Consider the following 27,954-nt stretch of genomic DNA (forward strand, 5'->3'; position numbering starts at 1 on the left):
ACACACACACGCACACACACACACACACACACACACACACGCACACACACACACACACACACACACACACACACACATAAAAATAACCAAACTCGTAAAAGCGCACAGTGGAACCTGCAGGACTACACACAGAGTAAAAAAACTTGTGGGTAGGTTACCCTGTGTCTTATGACTGCAGGAGGGTTAAACAGTAAATCCAGGAGCAGAAAAATTTAATTTGCAAAGTATGTGGAAAAGAGGAAATACAAACTAAAACGAAGCATGTGCCTGAATCCCAGCAATGCAAAGCAATGCAGCTGACTACTAGTTCCAGTCACAACACTTAGGAGAAAGAGCAGGAGTCAACACAGACATCCATTACATTAAATTTATAGATATTTTTCATTTATTTATTTAGCTTTGATTTATCCAGGAAGTCATCATTGAAATTATGCTGCCGCCTATCATTACAACAAAATAAAACTAAAGTTACAAACATTACATATAAATAACATCCACAAAAACAAAACAAGTTTTAACTCATAATGCATACATTCCACTCAATTAATATGTGATTGTTTTTTTCCTTTTATATTGTAAATTTTACACTTATTGTAATGTATATCATTACTACATTTTATGCCATATTGCACATTCCTATTTGTGACTATGTGCCTTTAGTGTTTAAGGACTTTTTCACGTTCAGAGTCTTAAAAACCTTGTCTATGTTGGTGTCAACTGATTATTTGTGGACTTACCAGAGTCTTTAGGTATTCTATCAGGACTACCAGGTGTTTTCCCACTTGATAGCTCAGAAGACTTCAATTGGGGACCAGAATTGCAACATTTGTTATATTTTCAGCTGGTGCGGTTTGCTTTCACACGGCACTGTCAAACCAAACCGTTAAAAAACCCTAGTTCTGCATCAAAATTCACTGAAGGTAACAACACAAAAACCTCAACAGAAAACAAATTCCTTCTTCACAAAATAACAACAAAAATGTAGTGCTGTTAGATTTGAGAAGTTGTAGGATTTCTCTTTTGTTTTTAGCAAAAGCCCATGAGTCATTTCTCCCATTCGCACTAGACTCGGGTTGTTTGGGTTGTTTTTACGCACAATCCCCTGCACTGTAATCCACTTCCTGCTATTGGAGCAGTCTCCTGTCTGCTGGTATTCATATGCAGGGTTTCCCTCAGAAACCTTGCTAAGCTCCATGGTAGCAGAGCTTGGACATTGTGCCCCAACCAGTCAACCAGTGGCCTACCATGGTTTAAGTTAATTTTTTTTTTGGTTTTCTTTTTAATTTTTGATCCTTTGTTCAAGGATATTATGCTGCCATTGTACTTCCAACCATTTTACCAAAGAGATTCTTTAACTTGTCTTTTCTGTATAAAAGCGGCCTTTAATAAAGAAACAAAAAATGCTTTGCCTGGTTGGGGTGCAAGTAAAGCCTGATGTCCTGCAAGGCTTATAATACTCTGGGGGAAACCCAGCATACAGTATGCATTTGAACTGCATTGGAATTCACATCAACCAAACCAAGACCTAAGTTTGTAGGCAGACCAGAGTTCGCTTTTTTGGTCCTCAATGGAGCGGAAAGGAGAAGACTAATTATTTGTCAGCTCATGAATGTCATAAATCTCTGTTTTCAAATTATGCCAGTACTGTTTCCTCCATTTTTCTTTTTGATCCATAGCTGGTTTCTATCCCTCCAGGCCTGGCTGCCACAGTTGGCAAGGAACCAGACCAAGCCCACGGCTGTGCCCATGGCAGCTGTTATCCAGCAACTGGGGACTTGTTGGTTGGAAGGGAAAAAAACTTGAAGGCCTCGTCCACTTGTGGCATGAGAAAAAAGGAGCGATATTGCATCGTCAGTCACCTGCAGGTGAGTGTTTGTCATTCCCTATAGGATCTTTTTACTTTTGTTTGTTTTTATTTGATCCCTGAATTCCCTCTCTTCTTGTCACTATATTTGATGCTGTCCTATCCTGCCACAGGATGAGAAGAAATGTTTTGAGTGTGACTCCAGACGACCATACGACCCAGTGTACAACACCATTAATCACCGGATAGAGAATGTTATCACCACCTTCAAACCACATCGGAAAAAGTCCTGGTGGCAGTCAGAGAACGGTTAATGGATGCTTGTGTTTTGTGTTTTAACCAAACCACGTAAATTACAGAGGGAGTGGTAAATGAAATTATATTTTGTGGCTACTTTTTTCGTACTAGAAGTTAAATCTAAGAATGGATAAAAATGAAAAGGGGTCGAGGGAAAGATGACGAAGCAGTATTTTACAACCACAAGTCCGAAGCAACTTGTAGCTGTAGAGAAGTATAAATGTTTCACATGAAGACACTGTGGCCAACATCCTCCCTGGAGCTTCAGCTCAGCCTAACAGGCCCAGCTGTGGCATCTCATCAGAGGAAGGGAAGGAGGAAAGAAGATTAAAACCTATGGAAAGATAAAAGTTAATCTAGAGGAAATAAATAATAAGAAAAAAATCGTATATTTTTTATGACTAAATGCACACAACTTGTGTCCAATCTCCATTTTTTTTGTTTTGATCTGCTGAAACGGATTTGTGCTGATTCTGACTATTTTGAAAGCGATCATATTAGAAGATATCAGAACCGTATTCAAAAAATGTTTTACATTTTCTGGCCCAAATCAATAATCCAAAATCACTTCAAAGGTTTAAGAGTAATCACTGCTAAACTGTCTTTTATAAAACCACTATAATTAAATTATAAAGCTGATATTTTAAAGGGGCATTTCAGTAAATTATAATATAGAAAAGTTCATCTTGTCCAGTAACTCACTTCACAAGAGGAACACGTTATATTGATTAATTCCACACAGACTGACATATTGGAGCCTTTATTTCTGTTAATTATGTTGATTTTATGCTTATGCCAAATAAAAACACCACATTTAGTTTTGAATTTTACATCAGACTAACAAAAATGTATTTTAATACAAAGTACAGAAACTTGTGGAAAATATGTTTTAATACCTGCTTAAAGGTTTTTTTTTTTTTTTCAAAAGGAACTTTTAATTTGACAAACAAACCTCATTCCAATTTTCTTAGCTAGTCTATTCCTAACATAGCAACCTTTATGTGTATTTCCTTCAGAATGCACATCTTTAAGTTTCCAAAAGCTTGCTGAGTTGATCAAATTCATCAAGCAAGTTTAAAGTTTGAAATAATAAAATAGAACAGCTTGGCTGCACTCCCTGTATTCTTCCTGTAATCTTCTGACCATCTTCCTCTCTCTCACACACCCTCAATGAACCAGACATTTTAGATTTTGTAGAAAATACTGTTTTCTTTTAAATGGTTTTAAAAAAATCCATCCACCCAACCAAATAGATTAGTGACAAGCAAAGCAGATGCAGCTTTCCAATATGCGACGCCTCCCTACAAAATACATGTTTCTATGCTTGACCTACAGCAAGTATATTTAACTTCCATATTACAAAATAATGAAAAGTTTTGCTGATCTCAAACAGAAAAGAAACAAAATGGTAAAAAGTTCAGATTATAGCAGTTCAGATTTTAAGCCTTGTTTCTTGCATGGTTTAGCAGTTCTTTCTCTTGTGCTTCACTATAATGTCACAATCAAATCTCTGTCTGTGTGCACACAGCTATCATGGAAAAGCAGGAGTATAAATAGGTTGTACTTCCTGTGCTCCTTTCAGTCTCATTTAGTTGCTTTCTGCTTCTATTCTTGTTTTTGTTGCAACATGATGTTGGCATCAGTAGCAACCCATTGTTTAAATAATAGGGAGTAGATGGGAGGTTTGATTTCCCCTAAGACGTGAAGTAAAAAAAGGAAATAAAAAAACCCATAAATGAAACATAAAAATTATCCTATATGAACATCAGAACTGGTTTTAGTGTGAATAAAGCAAACACATACAAAGTTTCTGGAGTGACTGTGTTTAAAAATGTGGGTTTGTTCCTAAAAATAGGGTCACTGACGGGAAACTTGCTCTCCTATTTATGATACGAAGTGATCTAATACCAAACTTTGTGCAAACTTGTTTTACTAATAAATTGATTCCTGATCAATTCCCCTGATTCCTGCTTTTAAGGGGGGAATATTATGTGTTTACCAGGCACATAGTGCCATTTTATAGCACAATCAAGTAACTGTGTTAACTTCAGTGATAAAAATTCAGTACATATCAAATATGACTTAAAAGAAATATGACTTTGTCATTTAGCGCCTTCAGGAAGTCATCACAACATGGTGCCTCTATTAATCCTTTAGCAAAGTTTTTACCAGCATTTCACTGAGAAGAAGCTCAGCTGATGAGTGGTTCCGCCAGGTGTTTACTAATTGCTGCTGGCTAGTCTTGAGGAGTTGAGTGGGGGAGTAAAGTGGAGGGCTGCTCTGTGAGGTGAAAGGTCAGAAGCTTGGAAACTGCAGCTCCAAGGAGGAGCTGTGCCTTGAAGGTGGCGCTAGATCCACCCAGGTGTTGTGCACAGCTGGATGGTTGCCATGGAGATTAAAGTATTTGTGAAATATGCATGATAGAATCAAAGCAACCCTCCAGGTATGTTTTTGATGAGAGAATAAATACATTATAACTGTAATCAAACTGTAATCAAAAAGTCAAATTTACACAATATACTGCCCCTTTAGAATTTTTTAAAGTTATTTGCTGCATGAACATTTACCACCTTTAAAAAAAAAACTATTGGAAACCCAACATTAATGATGACTGGATATAAATTGCTAACCAGTCTTTTTTCATTCTCTCAATGTTACACAATTTGTAGCCATTATGATTAGTGATTAAAACTAATCATAATAGTTTTAATCATTAATCTGATGCAGTTTCTCACTGCATCAGTGAGGAACGTCTGATGCAGATGTAAAGCAGTGTGATTTCCATTATAATTTTCATTTCTAACTACTTGAGTGGAAGAAATGTTTTGGGTATACCCGTCTTACTAATGTTTTCTTTCTCTCAGGAAAGTCAAATGTTTTTATTGAGTTGGATCTTGAGGCAGAGTTTCATTTTACTCATCTAATTATGACATTTAAGGTAAGATAAAGGTACTTCACTCACTTTCCTGAAACAAATTAGAGTTAGTGCTAGAATATAAGAAAAAAAGCATTGCATTTTTTTTCTTGCAGACTTTTCGCCCTGCTGCCATGCTTATTGAGCGATCAGCAGATTTTGGTCGAACCTGGCAGATCTATCGCTACTTTGCTCATGACTGTGATGTTTCCTTCCCTGGAGTCTCTACAGGTCCTCTACAAAATATCAACGATGTGATCTGTGAGTCACGTTACTCTGACCTGGAGCCATCGACAGAGGGCGAGGTAATTCCCATTGGTGCTTATAAAAACATGTTTACATGTTGAAGCCCTGCACGGCCTCTAGTGGGTTGTCCTAGGAATGTAAAAAGCTACATTCAGATGTGAATATTACCATTATATTCCAGATGTAGATGTAGACCACATGTTGTGGTCATTGGTTGGTAACAGCAAATTGTAGGGCATTTTATCCATTGGATTGCTGTGAATGAGAAGGTTAGACATGCGGATGTTTATGATCTCGGCAGCCATTTTGGATTTGGATCTTTATTGGTGGGGGGGAAAAATCCCAACCACAATTTAGTATTTTGAACATCTGGAGAGCTTTCTATTAATTTCCTTTGGCTTTTGAGTTTAAATCAAGCAAATGTACAATTATTTTTAGTTGCTATAGTTATTAAGCAATTAGCTTTGGTCTGCTTCTGCAGTTGGAAAAGGCTAATAAAATGGACAGATGCTTAACTTGTTGAAATTAAGACATAAATGCATCTATAAATAAAAGGAAAAAATATGAAAACATCATTTTAAAAACTATTTAATTTATATTATTTTATTGTATTGTATTTTTCCTATTTGCAAAGCATATTTCAGCAACAAGGCTCTTGCAGGCAAAGTGCTTTACACCATAATAACATAATATAGTAGCCACCACTTATGACCAAGCAATAAACATTACATTTTGTTAAATGCCATCATCAAGATTATCAAGCAAATGTACATCAAGCATGTTGATCAATGTTCCAATAATGAATCAAAAGCAACTGTAAACATGTGGGGTTTTCTTCGGTGTTTCAGCCCTTATGCACTCTTCTGGAAGTTTGTTCCAGAATTGTGGTGTATAGAAGCTGAATGCTTATTTGGGCCATTAAGTTTTGGAGAGTGCAGTATGCCAGATTAAAATCTGTTTGTGTGGAGAAGACATCAAAAATAAAGTTCAGTTTTTAAATGAGCCCTAAGCATATCAAAGCATAACCAGCATCTCTTGTGCTCAGATCAAATGTACCATTTAAGCCTTTCTGGATCTGTGAATATTTGGGCTCATGGTGCATAGCGTAAATTAGCTCTACCAGTCATTTGTAGGGGGATAATGTGTGTTTTCCTGACCTAGGTCATCTACAGAGTCTTGGATCCAGCTATCAAGATTGAGGACCCATACAGCCCCAACATTCAGAGTAGGTCTTACTTCCTGCTTATATTATGGGATAAAGTAAAATAGCTGTGTTTGAGAATGTATGTGATGTATATTAAAATTAAATAAGTTACTTTAAATAAAACATTTCAAACCATTTAACACCATTGTAGACTACCAATGTCTGGGGTTGTTAAATATTTAGAGGAATAAAATATGTTGATGACTTAAAACTATAATTGTTTTTTAAAAAAAAAAAAAAAGAAGAAAAAATTATATATATATATATATATATATATATATATATATATATGTGTGTGTGTGTGTGTGTTTTTGCACATTTGTTAAACTATCACCATGTCCTCATAATGTGACAAATAATCTGTGAAAAGACTATTGTTCCTGAGCTGCTATTGCTGTCTGAAGAAATGTATCACTCCCAACCAGAAGCAACCAATCAGAGCCAGGAGGAAGAGGAGGATAACAAGGGCAGAAAGTGGCTCACAAATTTACTTGATTGAATGCATTAAGACTCTCCTCCTGGCTCTGATTGGTTGTTTCTAGTTCACACAGAGAGATGGCAGAGGAGCTCACTTTTTATTTGATTTTTTTCACCAATTATCCATCTCATACAGCCTGTCACGACATAATGGTGGTGTCAATATATAAGTAAAAATTATTTTTAATAAAAGTTAGCTTTATTGACCCCATTAAAGTTGTGTCAGAATGGAGGAAAACCACAGAGGAATCCCACCTGAGGAGTTTTGCCTTTTCCTTTCTGTGTTTCCATTTGTCACCATAAGTCAAACTCCAGCCAACACATATAGCTGCTGTCATCCAGCTGTGACATATTACAGACAGACAGCCAGTCTCTCCGGGCTGTGAAACACGTTCCTGCTGAGTCGAAGACACGGTGCAATGGGAAAAGCAGCTGTTTCTCTCCCACACAGTCCTCATGTTTAAACTGGCAGGACTTGAGAGCTATTCCCAGAAACCCCTGCTTTGTTTCCAGCACAGCAGCCGAGCCTGTCATCCTTTGTTGTGAAATAATTCATTGCAAGTGGCATGCAGGAAGTCCTCTAACCCCCTCACCTCAAATTAATCCATATTTATGGGCATGTGGTACAATTAGTCAGTGTCCTGTTGAGGTCTTTTTGGACAGGGTTCCTGTTTGTTTTGAAATTGGTCAAGTTTGCTTGATGATTACATTAACTTATTGACTGAAGTTTTATTATTATTGAAATAGAAGAACAGTCAAAAAGGGGATGACAAAAGCTTTTTGTTTCATCCAAGACACATATGAGGGTCAGAATCTTTTGTCCTGAACATTGAGAGTCATCTGAGAACAGTGTTTTAGTCACGTTCTTAAGGCTTGAAACTCAGTGGTTTAGAAGTGCATTAAAAACGAACTACATTTTATAAAGGGTGCACTGATTGCAGTTTTCAGGCCAATCTTTAAAAAGCCTGACCTGCCAGTTTTTATCTGAAAGGGCCCTAAATATAACTACAAAGTTTATAAGCCCTCAAAGTTTTCTGTGAGCCTGGGATCAGTATCTTGTGACGGTCACTTCAAAACATTGACTTCGTTGCCTTAAGCCACATATAATTTAAGAAACCCCATTTCTTCCCAGCTTTATATTCCTGGTTGATGTTTTAAGATTTTGCCTCTCAGAGTTTGTCGTTTGGCTTGCAAGGTTCCCCTGTTTGTTGACACAATATGTCTCCAAAAATCTGTCTTCTTTTGTTTATTGCAAACTGTAATCAGGCATCAAACATACATTCATCTTTTGGACTTACCATGGGACAGTATATTCCTGGGAAAGATAGTGGAATCAGAAATAACATATTTCAAAGGAGATCAGAAAGATTGTGGGTCTTTGGACTGGACAGCTGTACTGTTACGGCAAAATGTCTCACTCCTTTCCCTCAAAGATTGAAAGAGCATAAATATGATAATCTTGATATTTCTGACTTACCCTCTCCAAAAGGACAAAGAGCAGATTGTTACACAAGTGAGCTAAACACAGGATTCCATTGCTGTCTCTGTAAAAGTTTCCATCTGTCCAGAAATGGCTCTGCAATGGAACAGTATGGCATGGCACTAGCAGTCTTGGTGCGACTCTTATCTTAATGTTGTCTCATGATACATGTTTCTGACTCTATATCCATGTTTTCCTTCAGACCAACTGAAGATCACTAACTTAAGACTGAACTTCACCAAACTTCACACACTTGGAGACACCCTGGTGGACAACAGAGCTGAAATTAAAGAGAAATACTACTACTCCATATACGAACTTGTTGTACGTGGAAACTGCTTTTGCTATGGCCACGCCTCTGAGTGTGCACCCATTGAAGGCATCAGGGACGACATAGAAGGAATGGTAAGTGCTGAGGATTCACATCTAAAACATTTCATGCATTTTACAACTCATTTTTTTTCCCGCATCCATATTGAATGAATTTACTTTCACTCGGGTCCGTCTCAACTCTTTCAAGGTTCATGGCAGATGTGTGTGTAACCATAACACAAAAGGTTTGAACTGTGAGCAATGTGGTGACTTCTACAATGACCAGCCTTGGAGGCCAGCTGAGGGCCGCAACACACACGCTTGCAAGAGTTAGTCTTTACTATAGATATACTGCCATACTAAAATCTTGGGAACATTTCTTGAGCTGTGGGTTGTTTTTGTCTGAGTAAATATGTCTTCAAATTCAGAGTGTGACTGCAGCGACCATTCAGATAAGTGTCACTTTGACATGGCTGTCTATTTGGCCACTGGAAACACGAGTGGAGGGGTGTGTGAAGACTGCCAGCACAACACAATGGGCCGAAATTGTGAGATCTGCAAACCGTTCTTCTACAAAGATCCCACAAGGCACATAAGAGACCCCCGTGTTTGCATAGGTGAGTGTGTGGATGGTAAATAAATCAATTTGTGACAGGTCTATAAAAAGATATCGTTGGACATGAATAACATTCATGTTGTCTGTTGAAGTTTGAAACGATTGGATCCGATTTCACCCAATTGCTAACATTTGGTTATGATGTATGTAATACCAGATATGCTATGAAGCGTCCTAGAAATTGCTAGAAACAACCATCTCCAACTGCGAAAAGAGAAGTACTGAGCTAAATGACATCTTTGCCAGCAACAAAATGTCTTAAACATTCCTCTTATGAACAGTACTCTACAGAAAGGACAAACCAGAACTAGCATATCAGAACAACTCCATAATACTACCACCAGTGGAAAACACACTAAGTGCACATAAGAAATAGAATAGATCTTTAGATTTTCTCAAACTGCAGTTTTGACTGACAAATAGTAATAATAACCAGGACACATTTGCTCTTCCAGCTTGTGATTGTGACCCAGATGGCTCAGAGAATGGAGGACTGTGTGACAGCCACACTGACCCGTCGCTCGGCATGGTGGGAGGCCAGTGCCGTTGCAAGCTTAACGTAGAAGGGCCACGCTGCGACAAGTGCAAGACCGGCTTCTTTGGCCTGAGTGCCAACAACCCTGTGGGATGCCAACGTAAGTGCAGTTCTAGTTTTCTTATTTGATTGTCTTGGAGAATTTTTTGCTTTTTGATTGCAATGTCTGTGAAGGTAAAATATACAGACTATGTTTGTAAGTAATGTAAAAAATATTTTAACTAGTCATGTATCTGTGACTTTTTCTCCTCTGCAACATTTTTTCTTCAACCTCAAGCTTGTCAATGTGACTCCAGAGGAACCGTGTTGAGCAGCTCCATGTGTGACCCATTCAGTGGAGACTGCATCTGCAAGCGACTTGTCATTGGACGCTTCTGTGACCAGTGTCTAGTAAGATGACACAAAACATAATTTCAGGCCTTGGATTTTGAAGTATTGAATTTCATTAGTCATCAATAATATAAGTAATGTATCGTTTGATAAATGCTTCTGTTTATGTGTAGGTTTATTTATCTTTGAAAAATAATTTCTCTGTTACCTTTGTTATTAATACTTTTTTTAAGTTAGGTAGACTGAAAAGTTGTAAACTACAGAAGCACATTCAGCTGAGTTTGATTGATGCTGAATGAAGTGTGTAGTATTAAAGTAAATGCACCAAATGAAGCTTTTTAGCAGGGGCTCATTTACAGTGCCTTTAAACAAATAATTCATGGGGTGCTGAGGTGGTGCATGGCTTAAGCACAACCCACATATGGAGGCCTTAGACCTTGATGTGGCTGTCACAGGTTAAATTAACGGCCTGGTAACCTTTGCCGCACGTCTTCCCCTTTGTCTCATTACCCACTTTCCATTCAATTCACTGACAAATAAAGGCCACTAGAGCCAATAAAACCTTTAAAAAATAATAATAATAATTCATGTCCCTTGACCATGTGCATTTTGTCATCTTCAAACCACAATCTGCAGTTTGAAAAAAGGTGCTCTGGTCGTCATGCTGCTGGGATGCTTTTATTACCAATCAGCAGTACGTTTACCCCAAAGCATCACCTATTTACCCAAAGTGCCTTCTTGAACCCGCAGTGTCCAGCTGAGCTTCTCAAACCACTTATCAGTTCAGCACTCATAACAACGTTGTAAATTAGTTTATGTAAAACCATTGTTTTGGTGATTTCCTGAAGGTGGAACATCAGAAAGAGCAGGAGTTTCTTAATGCGACTGAAACCAATTTTAAAAAATCAAAAAAATTTTAAGCCATGTTTGATATATGCGTCATTTTAATCCTTTAAGGTCACTCACAAACTCTAACAAACTAGTCCAAAAAACTCGCCGAAAACTCTTTTAGTAAAATCCAAAATGCCACCACGATCGGTTCTCTTCCTGTCTCCAAATCTCTCTCCAGAGCCGCTGTCTCACCGCGTCTCTCACTCTACTCTATTTTATAGACAAAATTTTACAAACTGTGAACTTTTTCTTTCCACGTCGTAGAACTCCAGAAAAATATGTTGACATTTATGCTTTTTAAAAGGACAAAATATGAAAAGTTGTAAGCGTTGTGAATATGTTTTCAAGGCACGGTAACAATCATGTAGACATTTTTGTGTGCCTAGCAACCCAAGCTGTTAAACAGTGACGAGCCTCCTGTTATAATTCAACCCCTTGTCCTGAACCTACTCAGCCAGGAATAGCATGGGCAGGAATCCGAGCTCCTGCCTGGGTCATGGGTCTAAATTTAGCTGAGGGATTTAAGGTTTGTCCGGCTGGTGTGAGTTACAGTGGTCTTAAAATGGTCAAGCCTTGATGTGTTCCGGGTGTGTGGATCCAGTTGATGAGCCTGATTTATGGTCTTTTCTTACAGAAATTACATTTCATCATCTTGTGTAGAACTCTCATCATTTGGCAAAGTACAATAAAAATCTGGTGACTGCATACTGTGAACTGTTCTTGTTTTCTAAGAAAACATAGAAACTTTAATAATGTTCTCAGAAAGAGAAGTAGACTTCCTATGAAGCCTACTATATGTAGCTACAGTACATCCTGGTAAACTCCTGTTGTTGCTCTGTCTGTCTTAAAGTCTCACTGCAGGAAAAGTGTTGCAGCTGTTCAACTTTCTTCTTTTTGTGTCTGTCAATCATTGCCTTCTCTCTATCATCATATAACTCTAGTCTGAACACTGGGGGCTGAGCCACGACCTGAACGGATGCAGAGGTTGCGAATGTGATATTGGAGGGGCGCTCGACAACCAGTGAGTGGCGCCGTAAATTCAATCAGAAATCAATTTATTCTTTGATGATTCCATTCAGGGTCTGAACATTTTCCATATATGTGTTTTATTTCCAACATACAATAATTAAACTTGATTTCTCTCTATAAATTGAATTGTGTTTACATTTATTGGAATTATTCTGCGGCATGGGGTGCACCAATAAATCTGCCCCAGTTTCCCTAATTTTAGGAGATCGGTGATCAGCCGATACTTGAATGTGAAACCGATCTGATTCACTAATCTCATCTACCTCCTAAATCAGTGACTGTCCCTTTTTGCTCTGTCGTAAGAGAGGATTTCCTGCCAGACCTGGCCACCAGGTCATGTCACATGTGCCTGGTTAACAACAGTGAAGAAAGCTTCATGGAAAAACAGCAAACATCACAAATCTTTCATGATATATTTGAACTGTAGTATTTCTTGCTGCCAAACACAATATGTAAATCTTGATACCTATCTGATGTCACCATAGTTTATATATAATGTATGTTAACTTGTAACCGTCCCATTTCAACGAGTCGTATAAAATATCTGTTAAAATTATGAATCATGTATATGGTTTAAATGATTTTGCACCCACTCTCCTGATGTTATTTCATGTAAGTTATATGACTTGGTGAGCTTAGTCTTTTTCTCCTTGTACACCTTTTGTTTATTACAGAGTTTTGCTAAAGGTAGGTCTAAATATCCTCTTTAAACACTTCAGCTATAATCAAGAGTTAATGGCCTGTAAACTCAGACCTTATTAGCGTTCGAACTCCACAATGCGTTTCTCATTAGGTAATTTCTTCACTACATTACATATCAATTAGAATTGCTATGTAAAGAGTTTAGCCACAGCTATTGGCACTAATAACAATAAGAGTTCTCAATGATCTGAGAAGTACAGATCACTTTGATCTGTACTTTTCACAGCACAGCCAAAACTGTGCTGTGAACAGAAACTCCAACAGTTTCTGTTCAGCTCTTTTTCTTTTTGTCATCCGCCCATCTATTAGAAGGAATTATGGCAAGATTACGCACTCTTAGTTTGTCTTATTGTGATGAGCTATAGAGTAGACTCTATAGCTCATCACAATAAGAGATGAGCTATAGACCCATGCAATAAATTACAATATTTTTGAAAAGTCATTGATTGAACTTTATCACAAAGTGAAACACATAATATAGATTAATTACACACACAGATGGATGTTTGAAAGACATTATTTCTGTTATTTATGAGGATCTTCAACTTTCAGCTAATTAAAACAGGACATTTAAATTAGATTATTACACCACACTATTAAAAAAACTATTTCTAATATAGAAAAACGAACTTAATGAAAAGTATGTTTAATATCTACTTAAATGTTTCCATTTTTAAAAAATACTTTTTATTTGATAAACCAGTTTCATCACAATGCATATTCTATTTTTTTAATATGACTGTACATGATACTTAGCAACATGTTCACCCATTAATTCCAACCTCCTTAAGATGTTAATGTTAGCTCTGTAAAGATTTGTAGGGCAACATTAGTCCTAAATACCACTGTGTATGCACTCTTTTTAGATGCTCCATGGATAGTGGTCAGTGTCGCTGCCGCAGTCACATAATGGGACGCGATTGCACACAGGTGGAGTCTGGATATTTTTTTATGGCTCTGGATCACTTCGTTTATGAAGCTGAATTTGCTCAAATGGGGCAGGTAAGTTTTACCGCATTTTCAACAGAAACCTTTTCAACTTTGATATATTTGATCTGTTTGTTTCTGGGTGCATGGTTTCAGGGTTGCACCTTAGAGACCAGGGAACATCAGCCCGGTCGCCCCGCTCAGTGGACAGATATCGGCTTCGCTCAGGTCCCTCAAGGCGGCACTTTGGAGTTTCTGATAAATAACATACCTTACTCTATGGAATATGATTTAGTCATCCGCTACGAATCCCAGGTTTGTATTATGACTCATGTTAATCTGAGGTCTTTTTTGGTTGTGTACTCCTCAGCTATGAATGAGAAGTTGAATGGAATCTAGTCTGACTATAACGCTGTATCAAATTAAAATAACTTTTAAACATGGACATTTCTGACTGTTATTAACAGCAGACATAACTTGTCAGTCAGCCCTCTGTCAAATGGAGCAAAATGGGTCGGTGACTGATTTTAAGGTAGACTGGTTCGGTGGATAAGATCAGTTTCACATTGTCAACCTCCCAAAACCATGGGATTTATTGATGTATCCATAACCCAATCCTTTATGCTGCCTTCTTGTCTTCAAGTGTTCAAGAATGATTCCCTGAATCATTTCCCTAACAAATAACCATTTTTTTTGGCTTCTTTAGTTTTGATTTCTTTGTATGTGTGGACTACTTGGGTTGCTACCGACATCTGTTGTGAATTTCTTTTTAATTGGTAATATTTTTAACAAGAAACACATTGGCGTGTTTGACACTTATTTTCCCTGCTGTACATTGGTCTTAGTTGGGTTGTTTTTTTAGTTTATTTGCCTGGGAATCATTTCAAGGAATTTATACCCTCTGAACTCTAGATGCCCCGGGACTGGGAGGAGGTGCAGATAACTGTGATCCGTCCAGGTTCCATTCCCACCAGCAGCCCTTGTGGGAACACCATCCCAGATGACGACAGACTCACCGTCCCTCTGCCAGCCGGAGCCAGGTGTGCGACTCATGCAAACAAGCAATGTCCCACACGCACGCATACTGTGTGTGTGTGAGTACACACACACACACACACACAGATTTCTTTACAGACTTGTATATTCTCATCCAAGCACCAACACTTGTGAGCTTTTCTTTCAGTGTTGATGGGAACTGAGTGCTGCCTCTGTCTTCCCAAGGTTTGTGGTTCTTCCTCAGCCAGTGTGTTTGGAGAGAAGTGTGACATACTCCCTCCGCTTGGAGTTCACACGTTATCAAGATGCTAACAGCATCCTCAACGGAGCAGACTACGCTGTCATCCTCATAGACTCTGTGAGATCAAATTGCGTCTTTGGATCTGCAGTTCTAGTGTCTGGTGATATCCTCTGACTGTAATGGCCGTCTCCGCTCCAGATTGTGCTGATGCCGCGTCACTCCTCCATGGAGATGTTCAACACTGGGGATCTTGCCTCAAACGTCAGGAAGCAGACCTTTGAGCGGTACCGGTGCCAGGAGGGAGCAAGGAGTGTGATCCGCCCACAGATCAGCGATACCTGTGCTAAACTCATCAGCAGCATGTCAGCCGTTATTAATGATGGAGCCTTGGGTGAGGAAATGACAGTCTCTTTCGTTTACATTTAAGCGAAAGAGACTGTCTTTTATTTTATATATATATATATATACACACAAACACACTTGCCAGAAGTACTCTTATCCATATACTCCCACACAATATAACTATGTCTTATCTGTCATGAAGGAAAATTTTCCAAGGCAACGGATTTTAAGTGGGATTACAAAAGGGAAACAAATGAAGTACAATGCATGAAATGTAACAGTGGGGAGTGTAATAGTAGGACTCATAAGGTGCTGTTAGAATAGAACTTATTTTTGTGCTGTTTTCCATCGGATTTGTTTGCTAACCTCTAAAAATAACAGAAAAGGTCTGACTATACAGGGGAAACTGACCCACATAACCATGACAAGTTTGTTTTCCTGGGGAAGATTCATTAAGAGGAGCTTATTAGACCCAAAAGTCTGCAGAAGTTTTACATTCGGTTAAATTCAATTAAAAGTAAATCATTTTGAAACAGGACAAATGTGAACAGCTGAAGATGGGGTTATTTTTCATGTCTTTTGTATTATAATTTTAATATTTTTCATTTGTTTATGCAAGTTAATTTTGCTTCAGTACTGAATCACTGCATGTAAAATTATGCTTTGATAAATTTTGTTTATGTCTACAACAGGTTATTCCTGTTTCCCTCCCTCTCAGATGTAGAATGTCAGACATTTTACATCCCTCTCTCTCCCCTCCAGCCTACCTCAGAGCTGAGGGTAGGCTGGAGGGGAGAGAGAGGGACATTAAGAAACAAGAGATCAGCCCCTTAAAGAAACAGTTGAAACAAAGAAGATAACATTCAAACTGTAGAGACAAGGTCCAAAACATACAGAAGCCTGTGCGTTAATTGCACAGTTAAAACATTAATGGTGTGTGATTAACCTGTTAACTTTGGCAGCCCTAATATACACATATAGATATATATATTTCAACTTCGGCTGAAATGTATATATATCATGTTTTTGCTCCATCAGCTTGCAACTGTGACCCTCAGGGGTCCATCAGCTCCCTTTGTGATCCCCGTGGGGGCCAGTGTCGCTGCAGGTCCAACATCATTGGTCGGCGCTGTGACAAGTGTGCACCGGGAACTTACGGCTTCGGTCCCTCGGGCTGCATACGTGAGGAACTCGCATAAAGACACACAATATCTTCTTAATTCCTCTACAGGACTTTTGCTTAACTTTAAGATTAAGAGTGTAGTGGAGTTTTCTCAAAGTTGGAAAACAATATCCATGCTTTGGATATCCTTCGTTAAATAAATCTGTGATTTTGTCAATCAGACAGCTGTAAGTCGTGCGCTTCACAATTCTGGCCTTTATGGAAGAGTGTCGAGAAGAAAGGGGTGATGAAAAGAAAGTCATACAAAGTCCTGTTAGGGAGAACCAGAGCATCACCTGGGCATGAAAATTATTGTTCAGATGCTTTCCTTCCGTTTTGACCCAGCTTGAGATATTTTGCAAGGAAGAATTAGCAGAAATATTTTATTTTAGTTGTAGATATTACAAAGCTGGTGGAGACATTCCCAAAAAGGTTTACAGCTGCAATCACAGCAAAAATAGTAGAAGTAGCAAAACTAAGTCACTGGTTGGGGGCAAATTCAAATGCACTGCACACTTTTCAGGTTTTAATCTAAAGAATTATTTAATTTTTCCTTCTACATCATAACTATGCTTTGCTGTTCTAGTTTGTGTTACTCGTTTCAGGTAAGATCCAATAAAATACGCAGTAGTTTATGGTTGTAAAATGGTGAAATGTGAAAAATTGAATGGGTATAAATACGTTTTCAAGGCAATGTAACATGTGCAATCTTTGCATAGGATTTAATGTTAGATTTAATGTTACACACCTTTAAGAAGTTGGAAGACTTATGGTTGGCACCCTCTACTGTTTCTAAGTAAATATTTCTAAAAGAAACCTCTCTTCCCTGCCTTTCCTCCTTCCCCCCCACCCAATCTACTGCTCCTGGTCCCACATCCTGTGCTTTGTCTCGGCAGCATGCGAGTGCAGCTCAGAGGGGTCAGTGACTCGACTCTGTGACAAGTACACCGGGCAGTGCCAGTGCCGGCCCGGGGCGTTTGGTCAGAGGTGCGACGGGTGTCAGGCGGGTCACTGGGGCTTTCCCAGCTGCCGACCCTGCCAATGTAACGGACATGCCAACCACTGTGACCAGAGAAGCGGAGTCTGCATCAACTGCAGGGACAACACCGGAGGGGACAGTTGTGACAGGTGGCTTTCCAGAATACATTTGGTTAAAACTTTATTTGAATGAATTATGCAATGCAGTAAAATGTTATGTACACCACTTACAGAGCAAGAGATCATTTTGAACTAATCTCAGTTGTGGCTAAACTCTTTTCTCATTTTCTTTGAATGAGTTTGTTACGTCTCCTGTAATCAGGTCAGAGGAATCCTTTTTTCACTTAAAAAAACAAAATGTTTATTCAAAATTTTTATTTATGTGAACAGCTCCTAAATGCTGCCAGAATAATCCAGACATGATGTCTTCTTTCTTTTTGTTTCCTTATGAGTTAAATGATATTTAACTCACTATGAACATAACNGCAAAATGTCTCACTCCTTTCCCTCAAAGATTGAAAGAGCATAAATATGATAATCTTGATATTTCTGACTTACCCTCTCCAAAAGGACAAAGAGCAGATTGTTACACAAGTGAGCTAAACACAGGATTCCATTGCTGTCTCTGTAAAAGTTTCCATCTGTCCAAAAATGGCTCTGCAATGGAACAGTATGGCATGGCACTAGCAGTCTTGGTGCGACTCTTATCTTAATGTTGTCTCATGATACATGTTTCTGACTCTATATCCATTTTTTCCTTCAGACCAACTGAAGATCACTAACTTAAGACTGAACTTCACCAAACTTCACACACTTGGAGACACCCTGGTGGACAACAGAGCTGAAATTAAAGAGAAATACTACTACTCCATATACGAACTTGTTGTACGTGGAAACTGCTTTTGCTATGGCCACGCCTCTGAGTGTGCACCCATTGAAGGCATCAGGGACGACATAGAAGGAATGGTAAGTGCTGAGGATTCACATCTAAAACATTTCATGCATTTTACAACTCATTTTTTTCCCCGCATCCATATTGATTGAATTTATTTTCACTCGGGTCCGTCTCAACTCTTTCAAGGTTCATGGCAGATGTGTGTGTAACCATAACACAAAAGGTTTGAACTGTGAGAAATGTGGTGACTTCTACAATGACCAGCCTTGGAGGCCAGCTGAGGGCCGCAACACACACGCTTGCAAGAGTTAGTCTTTACTATAGATATACTGCCATACTAAAATCTTGGGAACATTTCTTGAGCTGTGGGTTGTTTTTGTCTGAGTAAATATGTCTTCAAATTCAGAGTGTGACTGCAGCGACCATTCAGATAAGTGTCACTTTGACATGGCTGTCTATTTGGCCACTGGAAACACGAGTGGAGGGGTGTGTGAAGACTGCCAGCACAACACAATGGGCCGAAATTGTGAGATCTGCAAACCGTTCTTCTACAAAGATCCCACAAGGCACATAAGAGACCCCCGTGTTTGCATAGGTGAGTGTGTGGATGGTAAATAAATCAATTTGTGACAGGTCTATAAAAAGATATCGTTGGACATGAATAACATTCATGTTGTCTGTTGAAGTTTGAAACGATTGGATCCGATTTCACCCAATCGCTAACATTTGGTTATGATGTATGTAATACCAGATATGCTATGAAGCGTCCTAGAAATTGCTAGAAACAACTATCCCCAACTACGAAAAGAGAAGTACTGAGCCAAATGACATCTTTACCAGCAACAAAATGTCTTAAACATTCCTCTTATGAACAGTACTCTATAGAAAGGACAAACCAGAACTAGCATATCAGAACAACTCCATAATACTACCACCAGTGGAAAACGCACTAAGTGCACATAAGAAATAGAATAGATCTTTAGATTTTCTCAAACTGCAGTTTTGACTAACAAATAATAATAATAACCAGGACACATTTGCTCTTCCAGCTTGTGATTGTGACCCAGATGGCTCAGAGAATGGAGGACTGTGTGACAGCCACACTGACCCGTCGCTCGGCATGGTGGGAGGCCAGTGCCGTTGCAAGCTTAACGTAGAAGGGCCACGCTGCGACAAGTGCAAGACCGGCTTCTTTGGCCTGAGTGCCAACAACCCTGTGGGATGCCAACGTAAGTGCAGTTCTAGTTTTCTTATTTGATTGTCTTGGAGAATTTTTTGCTTTTTGATTGCAATGTCTGTGAAGGTAAAATATACAGACTATGTTTGTAAGTAATGTAAAAAATATTTTAACTAGTCATGTATCTGTGACTTTTTCTCCTCTGCAACATTTTTTCTTCAACCTCAAGCTTGTCAATGTGACTCCAGAGGAACCGTGTTGGGCAGCTCCATGTGTGACCCATTCAGTGGAGACTGCATCTGCAAGCGACTTGTCATTGGACGCTTCTGTGACCAGTGTCTAGTAAGATGACACAAAACATAATTTCAGGCCTTGGATTTTGAAGTATTGAATTTCATTAGTCATCAATAATATAAGTAATGTATCGTTTGATAAATGCTTCTGTTTATGTGTAGGTTTATTTATCTTTGAAAAATAATTTCTCTGTTACCTTTGTTATTAATACTTTTTTTAAGTTAGGTAGACTGAAAAGTTGTAAACTACAGAAGCACATTCAGCTGAGTTTGATTGATGCTGAATGAAGTGTGTAGTATTAAAGTAAATGCACCAAATGAAGCTTTTTAGCAGGGGCTCATTTACTGTGCCTTTAAACAAATAATTCATGGGGTGCTGAGGTGGCGCAGGGCTTAAGCACAACCCACATATGGAGACCTTAGACCTTGATGTGGCTGTCACAGGTTAAATTAACGGCCTGGTAACCTTTGCCGCACGTCTTCCCCTTTGTCTCATTACCCACTTTCCATTCAATTCACTGACAAATAAAGGCCACTAGAGCCAATAAAACCTTTAAAAAATAATAATAATAATTCATGTCCCTTGACCATGTGCATTTTGTCATCTTCAAACCACAATCTGCAGTTTGAAAAAAGGTGCTCTGGTCGTCATGCTGCTGGGATGCTTTTATTACCAATCAGCAGTACGTTTACCCCAAAGCATCACCTATTTACCCAAAGTGCCTTCTTGAACCCGCAGTGTCCAGCTGAGCTTCTCAAACCACTTATCAGTTCAGCACTCATAACAACGTTGTAAATTAGTTTATGTAAAACCATTGTTTTGGTGATTTCCTGAAGGTGGAACATCAGAAAGAGCAGGAGTTTCTTAATGCGACTGAAACCAATTTTAAAAAATCAAAAAAATTTTAAGCCATGTTTGATATATGCGTCATTTTAATCCTTTAAGGTCACTCACAAACTCTAACAAACTAGTCCAAAAAACTCGCCGAAAACTCTTTTAGTAAAATCCAAAATGCCACCACGATCGGTTCTCTTCCTGTCTCCAAATCTCTCTCCAGAGCCGCTGTCTCACCGCGTCTCTCACTCTACTCTATTTTATAGACAAAATTTTACAAACTGTGAACTTTTTCTTTCCACGTCGTAGAACTCCAGAAAAATATGTTGACATTTATGCTTTTTAAAAGGACAAAATATGAAAAGTTGTAAGCGTTGTGAATATGTTTTCAAGGCACGGTAACAATCATGTAGACATTTTTGTGTGCCTAGCAACCCAAGCTGTTAAACAGTGACGAGCCTCCTGTTATAATTCAACCCCTTGTCCTGAACCTACTCAGCCAGGAATAGCATGGGCAGGAATCCGAGCTCCTGCCTGGGTCATGGGTCTAAATTTAGCTGAGGGATTTAAGGTTTGTCCGGCTGGTGTGAGTTACAGTGGTCTTAAAATGGTCAAGCCTTGATGTGTTCCGGGTGTGTGGATCCAGTTGATGAGCCTGATTTATGGTCTTTTCTTACAGAAATTACATTTCATCATCTTGTGTAGAACTCTCATCATTTGGCAAAGTACAATAAAAATCTGGTGACTGTTTGCATACTGTGAACTGTTCTTGTTTTCTAAGAAAACATAGAAACTTTAATAATGTTCTCAGAAAGAGAAGTAGACTTCCTATGAAGTCTACTATATGTAGCTACAGTACATCCTGGTAAACTCCTGTTGTTGCTCTGTCTGTCTTAAAGTCTCACTGCAGGAAAAGTGTTGCAGCTGTTCAACTTTCTTCTTTTTGTGTCTGTCAATCATTGCCTTCTCTCTATCATCATATAACTCTAGTCTGAACACTGGGGGCTGAGCCACGACCTGAACGGATGCAGAGGTTGCGAATGTGATATTGGAGGGGCGCTCGACAACCAGTGAGTGGCGCCGTAAATTCAATCAGAAATCAATTTATTCTTTGATGATTCCATTCAGGGTCTGAACATTTTCCATATATGTGTTTTATTTCCAACATACAATAATTAAACTTGATTTCTCTCTATAAATTGAATTGTGTTTACATTTATTGGAATTATTCTGCGGCATGGGGTGCACCAATAAATCTGCCCCAGTTTCCCTAATTTTAGGAGATCGGTGATCAGCCGATACTTGAATGTGAAACCGATCTGATTCACTAATCTCATCTACCTCCTAAATCAGTGACTGTCCCTTTTTGCTCTGTCGTAAGAGAGGATTTCCTGCCAGACCTGGCCACCAGGTCATGTCACATGTGCCTGGTTAACAACAGTGAAGAAAGCTTCATGGAAAAACAGCAAACATCACAAATCTTTCATGATATATTTGAACTGTAGTATTTCTTGCTGCCAAACACAATATGTAAATCTTGATACCTATCTGATGTCACCATAGTTTATATATAATGTATGTTAACTTGTAACCGTCCCATTTCAACGAGTCGTATAAAATATCTGTTAAAATTATGAATCATGTATATGGTTTAAATGATTTTGCACCCACTCTCCTGATGTTATTTCATGTAAGTTATATGACTTGGTGAGCTTAGTCTTTTTCTCCTTGTACACCTTTTGTTTATTACAGAGTTTTGCTAAAGGTAGGTCTAAATATCCTCTTTAAACACTTCAGCTATAATCAAGAGTTAATGGCCTGTAAACTCAGACCTTATTAGCGTTCGAACTCCACAATGCGTTTCTCATTAGGTAATTTCTTCACTACATTACATATCAATTAGAATTGCTATGTAAAGAGTTTAGCCACAGCTATTGGCACTAATAACAATAAGAGTTCTCAATGATCTGAGAAGTACAGATCACTTTGATCTGTACTTTTCACAGCACAGCCAAAACTGTGCTGTGAACAGAAACTCCAACAGTTTCTGTTCAGCTCTTTTTCTTTTTGTCATCCGCCCATCTATTAGAAGGAATTATGGCAAGATTACGCACTCTTAGTTTGTCTTATTGTGATGAGCTATAGAGTAGACTCTATAGCTCATCACAATAAGAGATGAGCTATAGACCCATGCAATAAATTACAATATTTTTGAAAAGTCATTGATTGAACTTTATCACAAAGTGAAACACATAATATAGATTAATTACACACACAGATGGATGTTTGAAAGACATTATTTCTGTTATTTATGAGGATCTTCAACTTTCAGCTAATTAAAACAGGACATTTAAATTAGATTATTACACCACACTATTAAAAAAACTATTTCTAATATAGAAAAACGAACTTAATGAAAAGTATGTTTAATATCTACTTAAATGTTTCCATTTTTAAAAAATACTTTTTATTTGATAAACCAGTTTCATCACAATGCATATTCTATTTTTTTAATATGACTGTACATGATACTTAGCAACATGTTCACCCATTAATTCCAACCTCCTTAAGATGTTAATGTTAGCTCTGTAAAGATTTGTAGGGCAACATTAGTCCTAAATACCACTGTGTATGCACTCTTTTTAGATGCTCCATGGATAGTGGTCAGTGTCGCTGCCGCAGTCACATAATGGGACGCGATTGCACACAGGTGGAGTCTGGATATTTTTTTATGGCTCTGGATCACTTCGTTTATGAAGCTGAATTTGCTCAAATGGGGCAGGTAAGTTTTACCGCATTTTCAACAGAAACCTTTTCAACTTTGATATATTTGATCTGTTTGTTTCTGGGTGCATGGTTTCAGGGTTGCACCTTAGAGACCAGGGAACATCAGCCCGGTCGCCCCGCTCAGTGGACAGATATCGGCTTCGCTCAGGTCCCTCAAGGCGGCACTTTGGAGTTTCTGATAAATAACATACCTTACTCTATGGAATATGATTTAGTCATCCGCTACGAATCCCAGGTTTGTATTATGACTCATGTTAATCTGAGGTCTTTTTTGGTTGTGTACTCCTCAGCTATGAATGAGAAGTTGAATGGAATCTAGTCTGACTATAACGCTGTATCAAATTAAAATAACTTTTAAACATGGACATTTCTGACTGTTATTAACAGCAGACCTAACTTGTCAGTCAGCCCTCTGTCAAATGGAGCAAAATGGGCCGGTGACTGATTTTAAGGTAGACTAGTTCAGTGGATAAGATCAGTTTCACATTGTCAACCTCCCAAAACCATGGGATTTATTGATGTATCCATAACCCAATCCTTTATGCTGCCTTCTTGTCTTCAAGTGTTCAAGAATGATTCCCTGAATCATTTCCCTAACAAATAACCATTTTTTTTGGCTTCTTTAGTTTTGATTTCTTTGTATGTGTGGACTACTTGGGTTGCTACCGACATCTGTTGTGAATTTCTTTTTAATTGGTAATATTTTTAACAAGAAACACATTGGCGTGTTTGACACTTATTTTCCCTGCTGTACATTGGTCTTAGTTGGGTTGTTTTTTTAGTTTATTTGCCTGGGAATCATTTCAAGGAATTTATACCCTCTGAACTCTAGATGCCCCGGGACTGGGAGGAGGTGCAGATAACTGTGATCCGTCCAGGTTCCATTCCCACCAGCAGCCCTTGTGGGAACACCATCCCAGATGACGACAGACTCACCGTCCCTCTGCCAGCCGGAGCCAGGTGTGCGACTCATGCAAACAAGCAATGTCCCACACGCACGCATACTGTGTGTGTGTGAGTACACACACACACACACACACAGATTTCTTTACAGACTTGTATATTCTCATCCAAGCACCAACACTTGTGAGCTTTTCTTTCAGTGTTGATGGGAACTGAGTGCTGCCTCTGTCTTCCCAAGGTTTGTGGTTCTTCCTCAGCCAGTGTGTTTGGAGAGAAGTGTGACATACTCCCTCCGCTTGGAGTTCACACGTTATCAAGATGCTAACAGCATCCTCAACGGAGCAGACTACGCTGTCATCCTCATAGACTCTGTGAGATCAAATTGCGTCTTTGGATCTGCAGTTCTAGTGTCTGGTGATATCCTCTGACTGTAATGGCCGTCTCCGCTCCAGATTGTGCTGATGCCGCGTCACTCCTCCATGGAGATGTTCAACACTGGGGATCTTGCCTCAAACGTCAGGAAGCAGACCTTTGAGCGGTACCGGTGCCAGGAGGGAGCAAGGAGTGTGATCCGCCCACAGATCAGCGATACCTGTGCTAAACTCATCAGCAGCATGTCAGCCGTTATTAATGATGGAGCCTTGGGTGAGGAAATGACAGTCTCTTTCGTTTACATTTAAGCGAAAGAGACTGTCTTTTATTTTATATATATATATATATACACACAAACACACTTGCCAGAAGTACTCTTATCCATATACTCCCACACAATATAACTATGTCTTATCTGTCATGAAGGAAAATTTTCCAAGGCAACGGATTTTAAGTGGGATTACAAAAGGGAAACAAATGAAGTACAATGCATGAAATGTAACAGTGGGGAGTGTAATAGTAGGACTCATAAGGTGCTGTTAGAATAGAACTTATTTTTGTGCTGTTTTCCATCGGATTTGTTTGCTAACCTCTAAAAATAACAGAAAAGGTCTGACTATACAGGGGAAACTGACCCACATAACCATGACAAGTTTGTTTTCCTGGGGAAGATTCATTAAGAGGAGCTTATTAGACCCAAAAGTCTGCAGAAGTTTTACATTCGGTTAAATTCAATTAAAAGTAAATCATTTTGAAACAGGACAAATGTGAACAGCTGAAGATGGGGTTATTTTTCATGTCTTTTGTATTATAATTTTAATATTTTTCATTTGTTTATGCAAGTTAATTTTGCTTCAGTACTGAATCACTGCATGTAAAATTATGCTTTGATAAATTTTGTTTATGTCTACAACAGGTTATTCCTGTTTCCCTCCCTCTCAGATGTAGAATGTCAGACATTTTACATCCCTCTCTCTCCCCTCCAGCCTACCTCAGAGCTGAGGGTAGGCTGGAGGGGAGAGAGAGGGACATTAAGAAACAAGAGATCAGCCCCTTAAAGAAACAGTTGAAACAAAGAAGATAACATTCAAACTGTAGAGACAAGGTCCAAAACATACAGAAGCCTGTGCGTTAATTGCACAGTTAAAACATTAATGGTGTGTGATTAACCTGTTAACTTTGGCAGCCCTAATATACACATATAGATATATATATTTCAACTTCGGCTGAAATGTATATATATCATGTTTTTGCTCCATCAGCTTGCAACTGTGACCCTCAGGGGTCCATCAGCTCCCTTTGTGATCCCCGTGGGGGCCAGTGTCGCTGCAGGTCCAACATCATTGGTCGGCGCTGTGACAAGTGTGCACCGGGAACTTACGGCTTCGGACCCTCAGGCTGCATACGTGAGGAACTCGCATAAAGACACACAATATCTTCTTAATTCCTCTACAGGACTTTTGCTTAACTTTAAGATTAAGAGTGTAGTGGAGTTTTCTCAAAGTTGGAAAACAATATCCATGCTTTGGATATCCTTCGTTAAATAAATCTGTGATTTTGTCAATTAGACAGCTGTAAGTCGTGCGCTTCACAATTCTGGCCGTTATGGAAGAGTATCGAGAAGAAAGGGGTGGTGAAAAGAAGAGAACCAGAGCATCACCTGGGCATGAAAATTATTGTTCAGATGCTTTCCTTCCGTTTTGACCCAGCTTGAGATATTTTGCAAGGAAGAATTAGCAGAAATATTTTATTTTAGTTGTAGATATTACAAAGCTGGTGGAGACATTCCCAAAAAGGTTTACAGCTGCAATCACAGCAAAAATAGTAGAAGTAGCAATACTAAGTCACTGGTTGGGGGCAAATTCAAATGCACTGCACACTTTTCAGGTTTTAATCTAAAGAATTATTTAATTTTTCCTTCTACATCATAACTATGCTTTGCTGTTCTAGCTTGTGTTACTCGTTTCAGGTAAGATCCAATAAAATACGCAGTAGTTTATGGTTGTAAAATGGTGAAATGTGAAAAATTGAATGGGTATAAATACGTTTTCAAGGCAATGTAACATGTGCAATCTTTGCATAGGATTTAATGTTAGATTTAATGTTACACACCTTTAAGAAGTTGGAAGACTTATGGTTGGCACCCTCTACTGTTTCTAAGTAAATATTTCTAAAAGAAACCTCTCTTCCCTGCCTTTCCTCCTCCCCCCCCACCCAATCTACTGCTCCTGGTCCCACATCCTGTGCTTTGTCTCGGCAGCATGCGAGTGCAGCTCAGAGGGGTCAGTGACTCGACTCTGTGACAAGTACACCGGGCAGTGCCAGTGCCGGCCCGGGGCGTTTGGTCAGAGGTGCGATGGGTGTCAGGCAGGTCACTGGGGCTTTCCCAGCTGCCGCCCCTGCCAATGTAACGGACATGCCAACCACTGTGACCAGAGAAGCGGAGTCTGCATCAACTGCAGGGACAACACCGGAGGGGACAGTTGTGACAGGTGGCTTTCCAGAATACATTTGGTTAAAACGTTATTTGAATGAATTATGCAATGCAGTAAAATGTTATGTACACCGCTTACAGAGCAAGAGATCATTTTGAACTAATCTCAGTTGTGGCTAAACTCGTTTCTCATTTTCTTTGAATGAGGTTGTTTCGTCTCCTGTAATCAGGTCAGAGGAATCCTTTTTTCACTTAAAAAAACAAAATGTTTATTCAAAATTTTTATTTATGTGAACAGCTCCTAAATGCTGCCAGAATAATCCAGACATGATGTCTTCTTTCTTTTTGTTTCCTTATGAGTTAAATGATATTTAACTCACTATGAACATAACTTTGACCTCGACAGGAGTTTTAGGAAACCTACATCCTATCATCCATTATTTTTTTTAACTTTATTTGTGTTCCTGTAGGTGTGCCAATGGTTATTATGGGAACCCAGTTTTGGGTATATCATCTGGTGGTCAGTGTCGCCCATGCCCATGTCCAGATGGCCCCCACAGTGGACGCCACTTTGCCACATCCTGTTACCAAGACAACCGCAATCGACAAATTATCTGCAACTGTAACCAAGGTTACACAGGTAAGCATCAAATAAGTAAAAGTTACAATGATGAAAGTGTGGATAGACAGAAATTAAATTGATTTAATGCAATGAAACAGGATTTTATGTACGTATGTATTTATGTATGTACCTATGTATGAAATGTAAAATATC

The 27,954-nt window shown here is 38.8% G+C and overlaps 1 protein-coding gene across 1 annotated transcript in view; it reads left to right on the top strand.

Moving 5' to 3' along the window:
• Window positions 1–27,954, top strand: part of lamb2 (laminin, beta 2 (laminin S)) — a 51,736-nt gene that overhangs the window by 12,755 nt on the left and 11,027 nt on the right. Inside the window, exons 3-21 of the mRNA XM_007571303.2 lie at window positions 1,696–1,865; window positions 1,978–2,113; window positions 4,966–5,039; window positions 5,132–5,320; window positions 6,423–6,486; window positions 8,625–8,827; window positions 8,943–9,063; window positions 9,163–9,351; window positions 9,806–9,985; window positions 19,785–19,897; window positions 21,674–21,753; window positions 23,330–23,465; window positions 23,547–23,705; window positions 24,303–24,430; window positions 24,612–24,744; window positions 24,826–25,018; window positions 26,008–26,151; window positions 27,006–27,237; window positions 27,650–27,819. Of these exons, the coding sequence (XP_007571365.1) occupies window positions 1,696–1,865; window positions 1,978–2,113; window positions 4,966–5,039; window positions 5,132–5,320; window positions 6,423–6,486; window positions 8,625–8,827; window positions 8,943–9,063; window positions 9,163–9,351; window positions 9,806–9,985; window positions 19,785–19,897; window positions 21,674–21,753; window positions 23,330–23,465; window positions 23,547–23,705; window positions 24,303–24,430; window positions 24,612–24,744; window positions 24,826–25,018; window positions 26,008–26,151; window positions 27,006–27,237; window positions 27,650–27,819 (2,814 nt within the window). The remainder of the gene's footprint in view (window positions 1–1,695; window positions 1,866–1,977; window positions 2,114–4,965; window positions 5,040–5,131; window positions 5,321–6,422; window positions 6,487–8,624; window positions 8,828–8,942; window positions 9,064–9,162; window positions 9,352–9,805; window positions 9,986–19,784; window positions 19,898–21,673; window positions 21,754–23,329; window positions 23,466–23,546; window positions 23,706–24,302; window positions 24,431–24,611; window positions 24,745–24,825; window positions 25,019–26,007; window positions 26,152–27,005; window positions 27,238–27,649; window positions 27,820–27,954) is intronic.

Source organism: Poecilia formosa, unplaced genomic scaffold (genome assembly GCF_000485575.1).
Source record: "Poecilia formosa unplaced genomic scaffold, Poecilia_formosa-5.1.2 Scaffold278, whole genome shotgun sequence".
Classification (NCBI taxonomy): Eukaryota; Metazoa; Chordata; class Actinopteri; order Cyprinodontiformes; family Poeciliidae; genus Poecilia; species Poecilia formosa.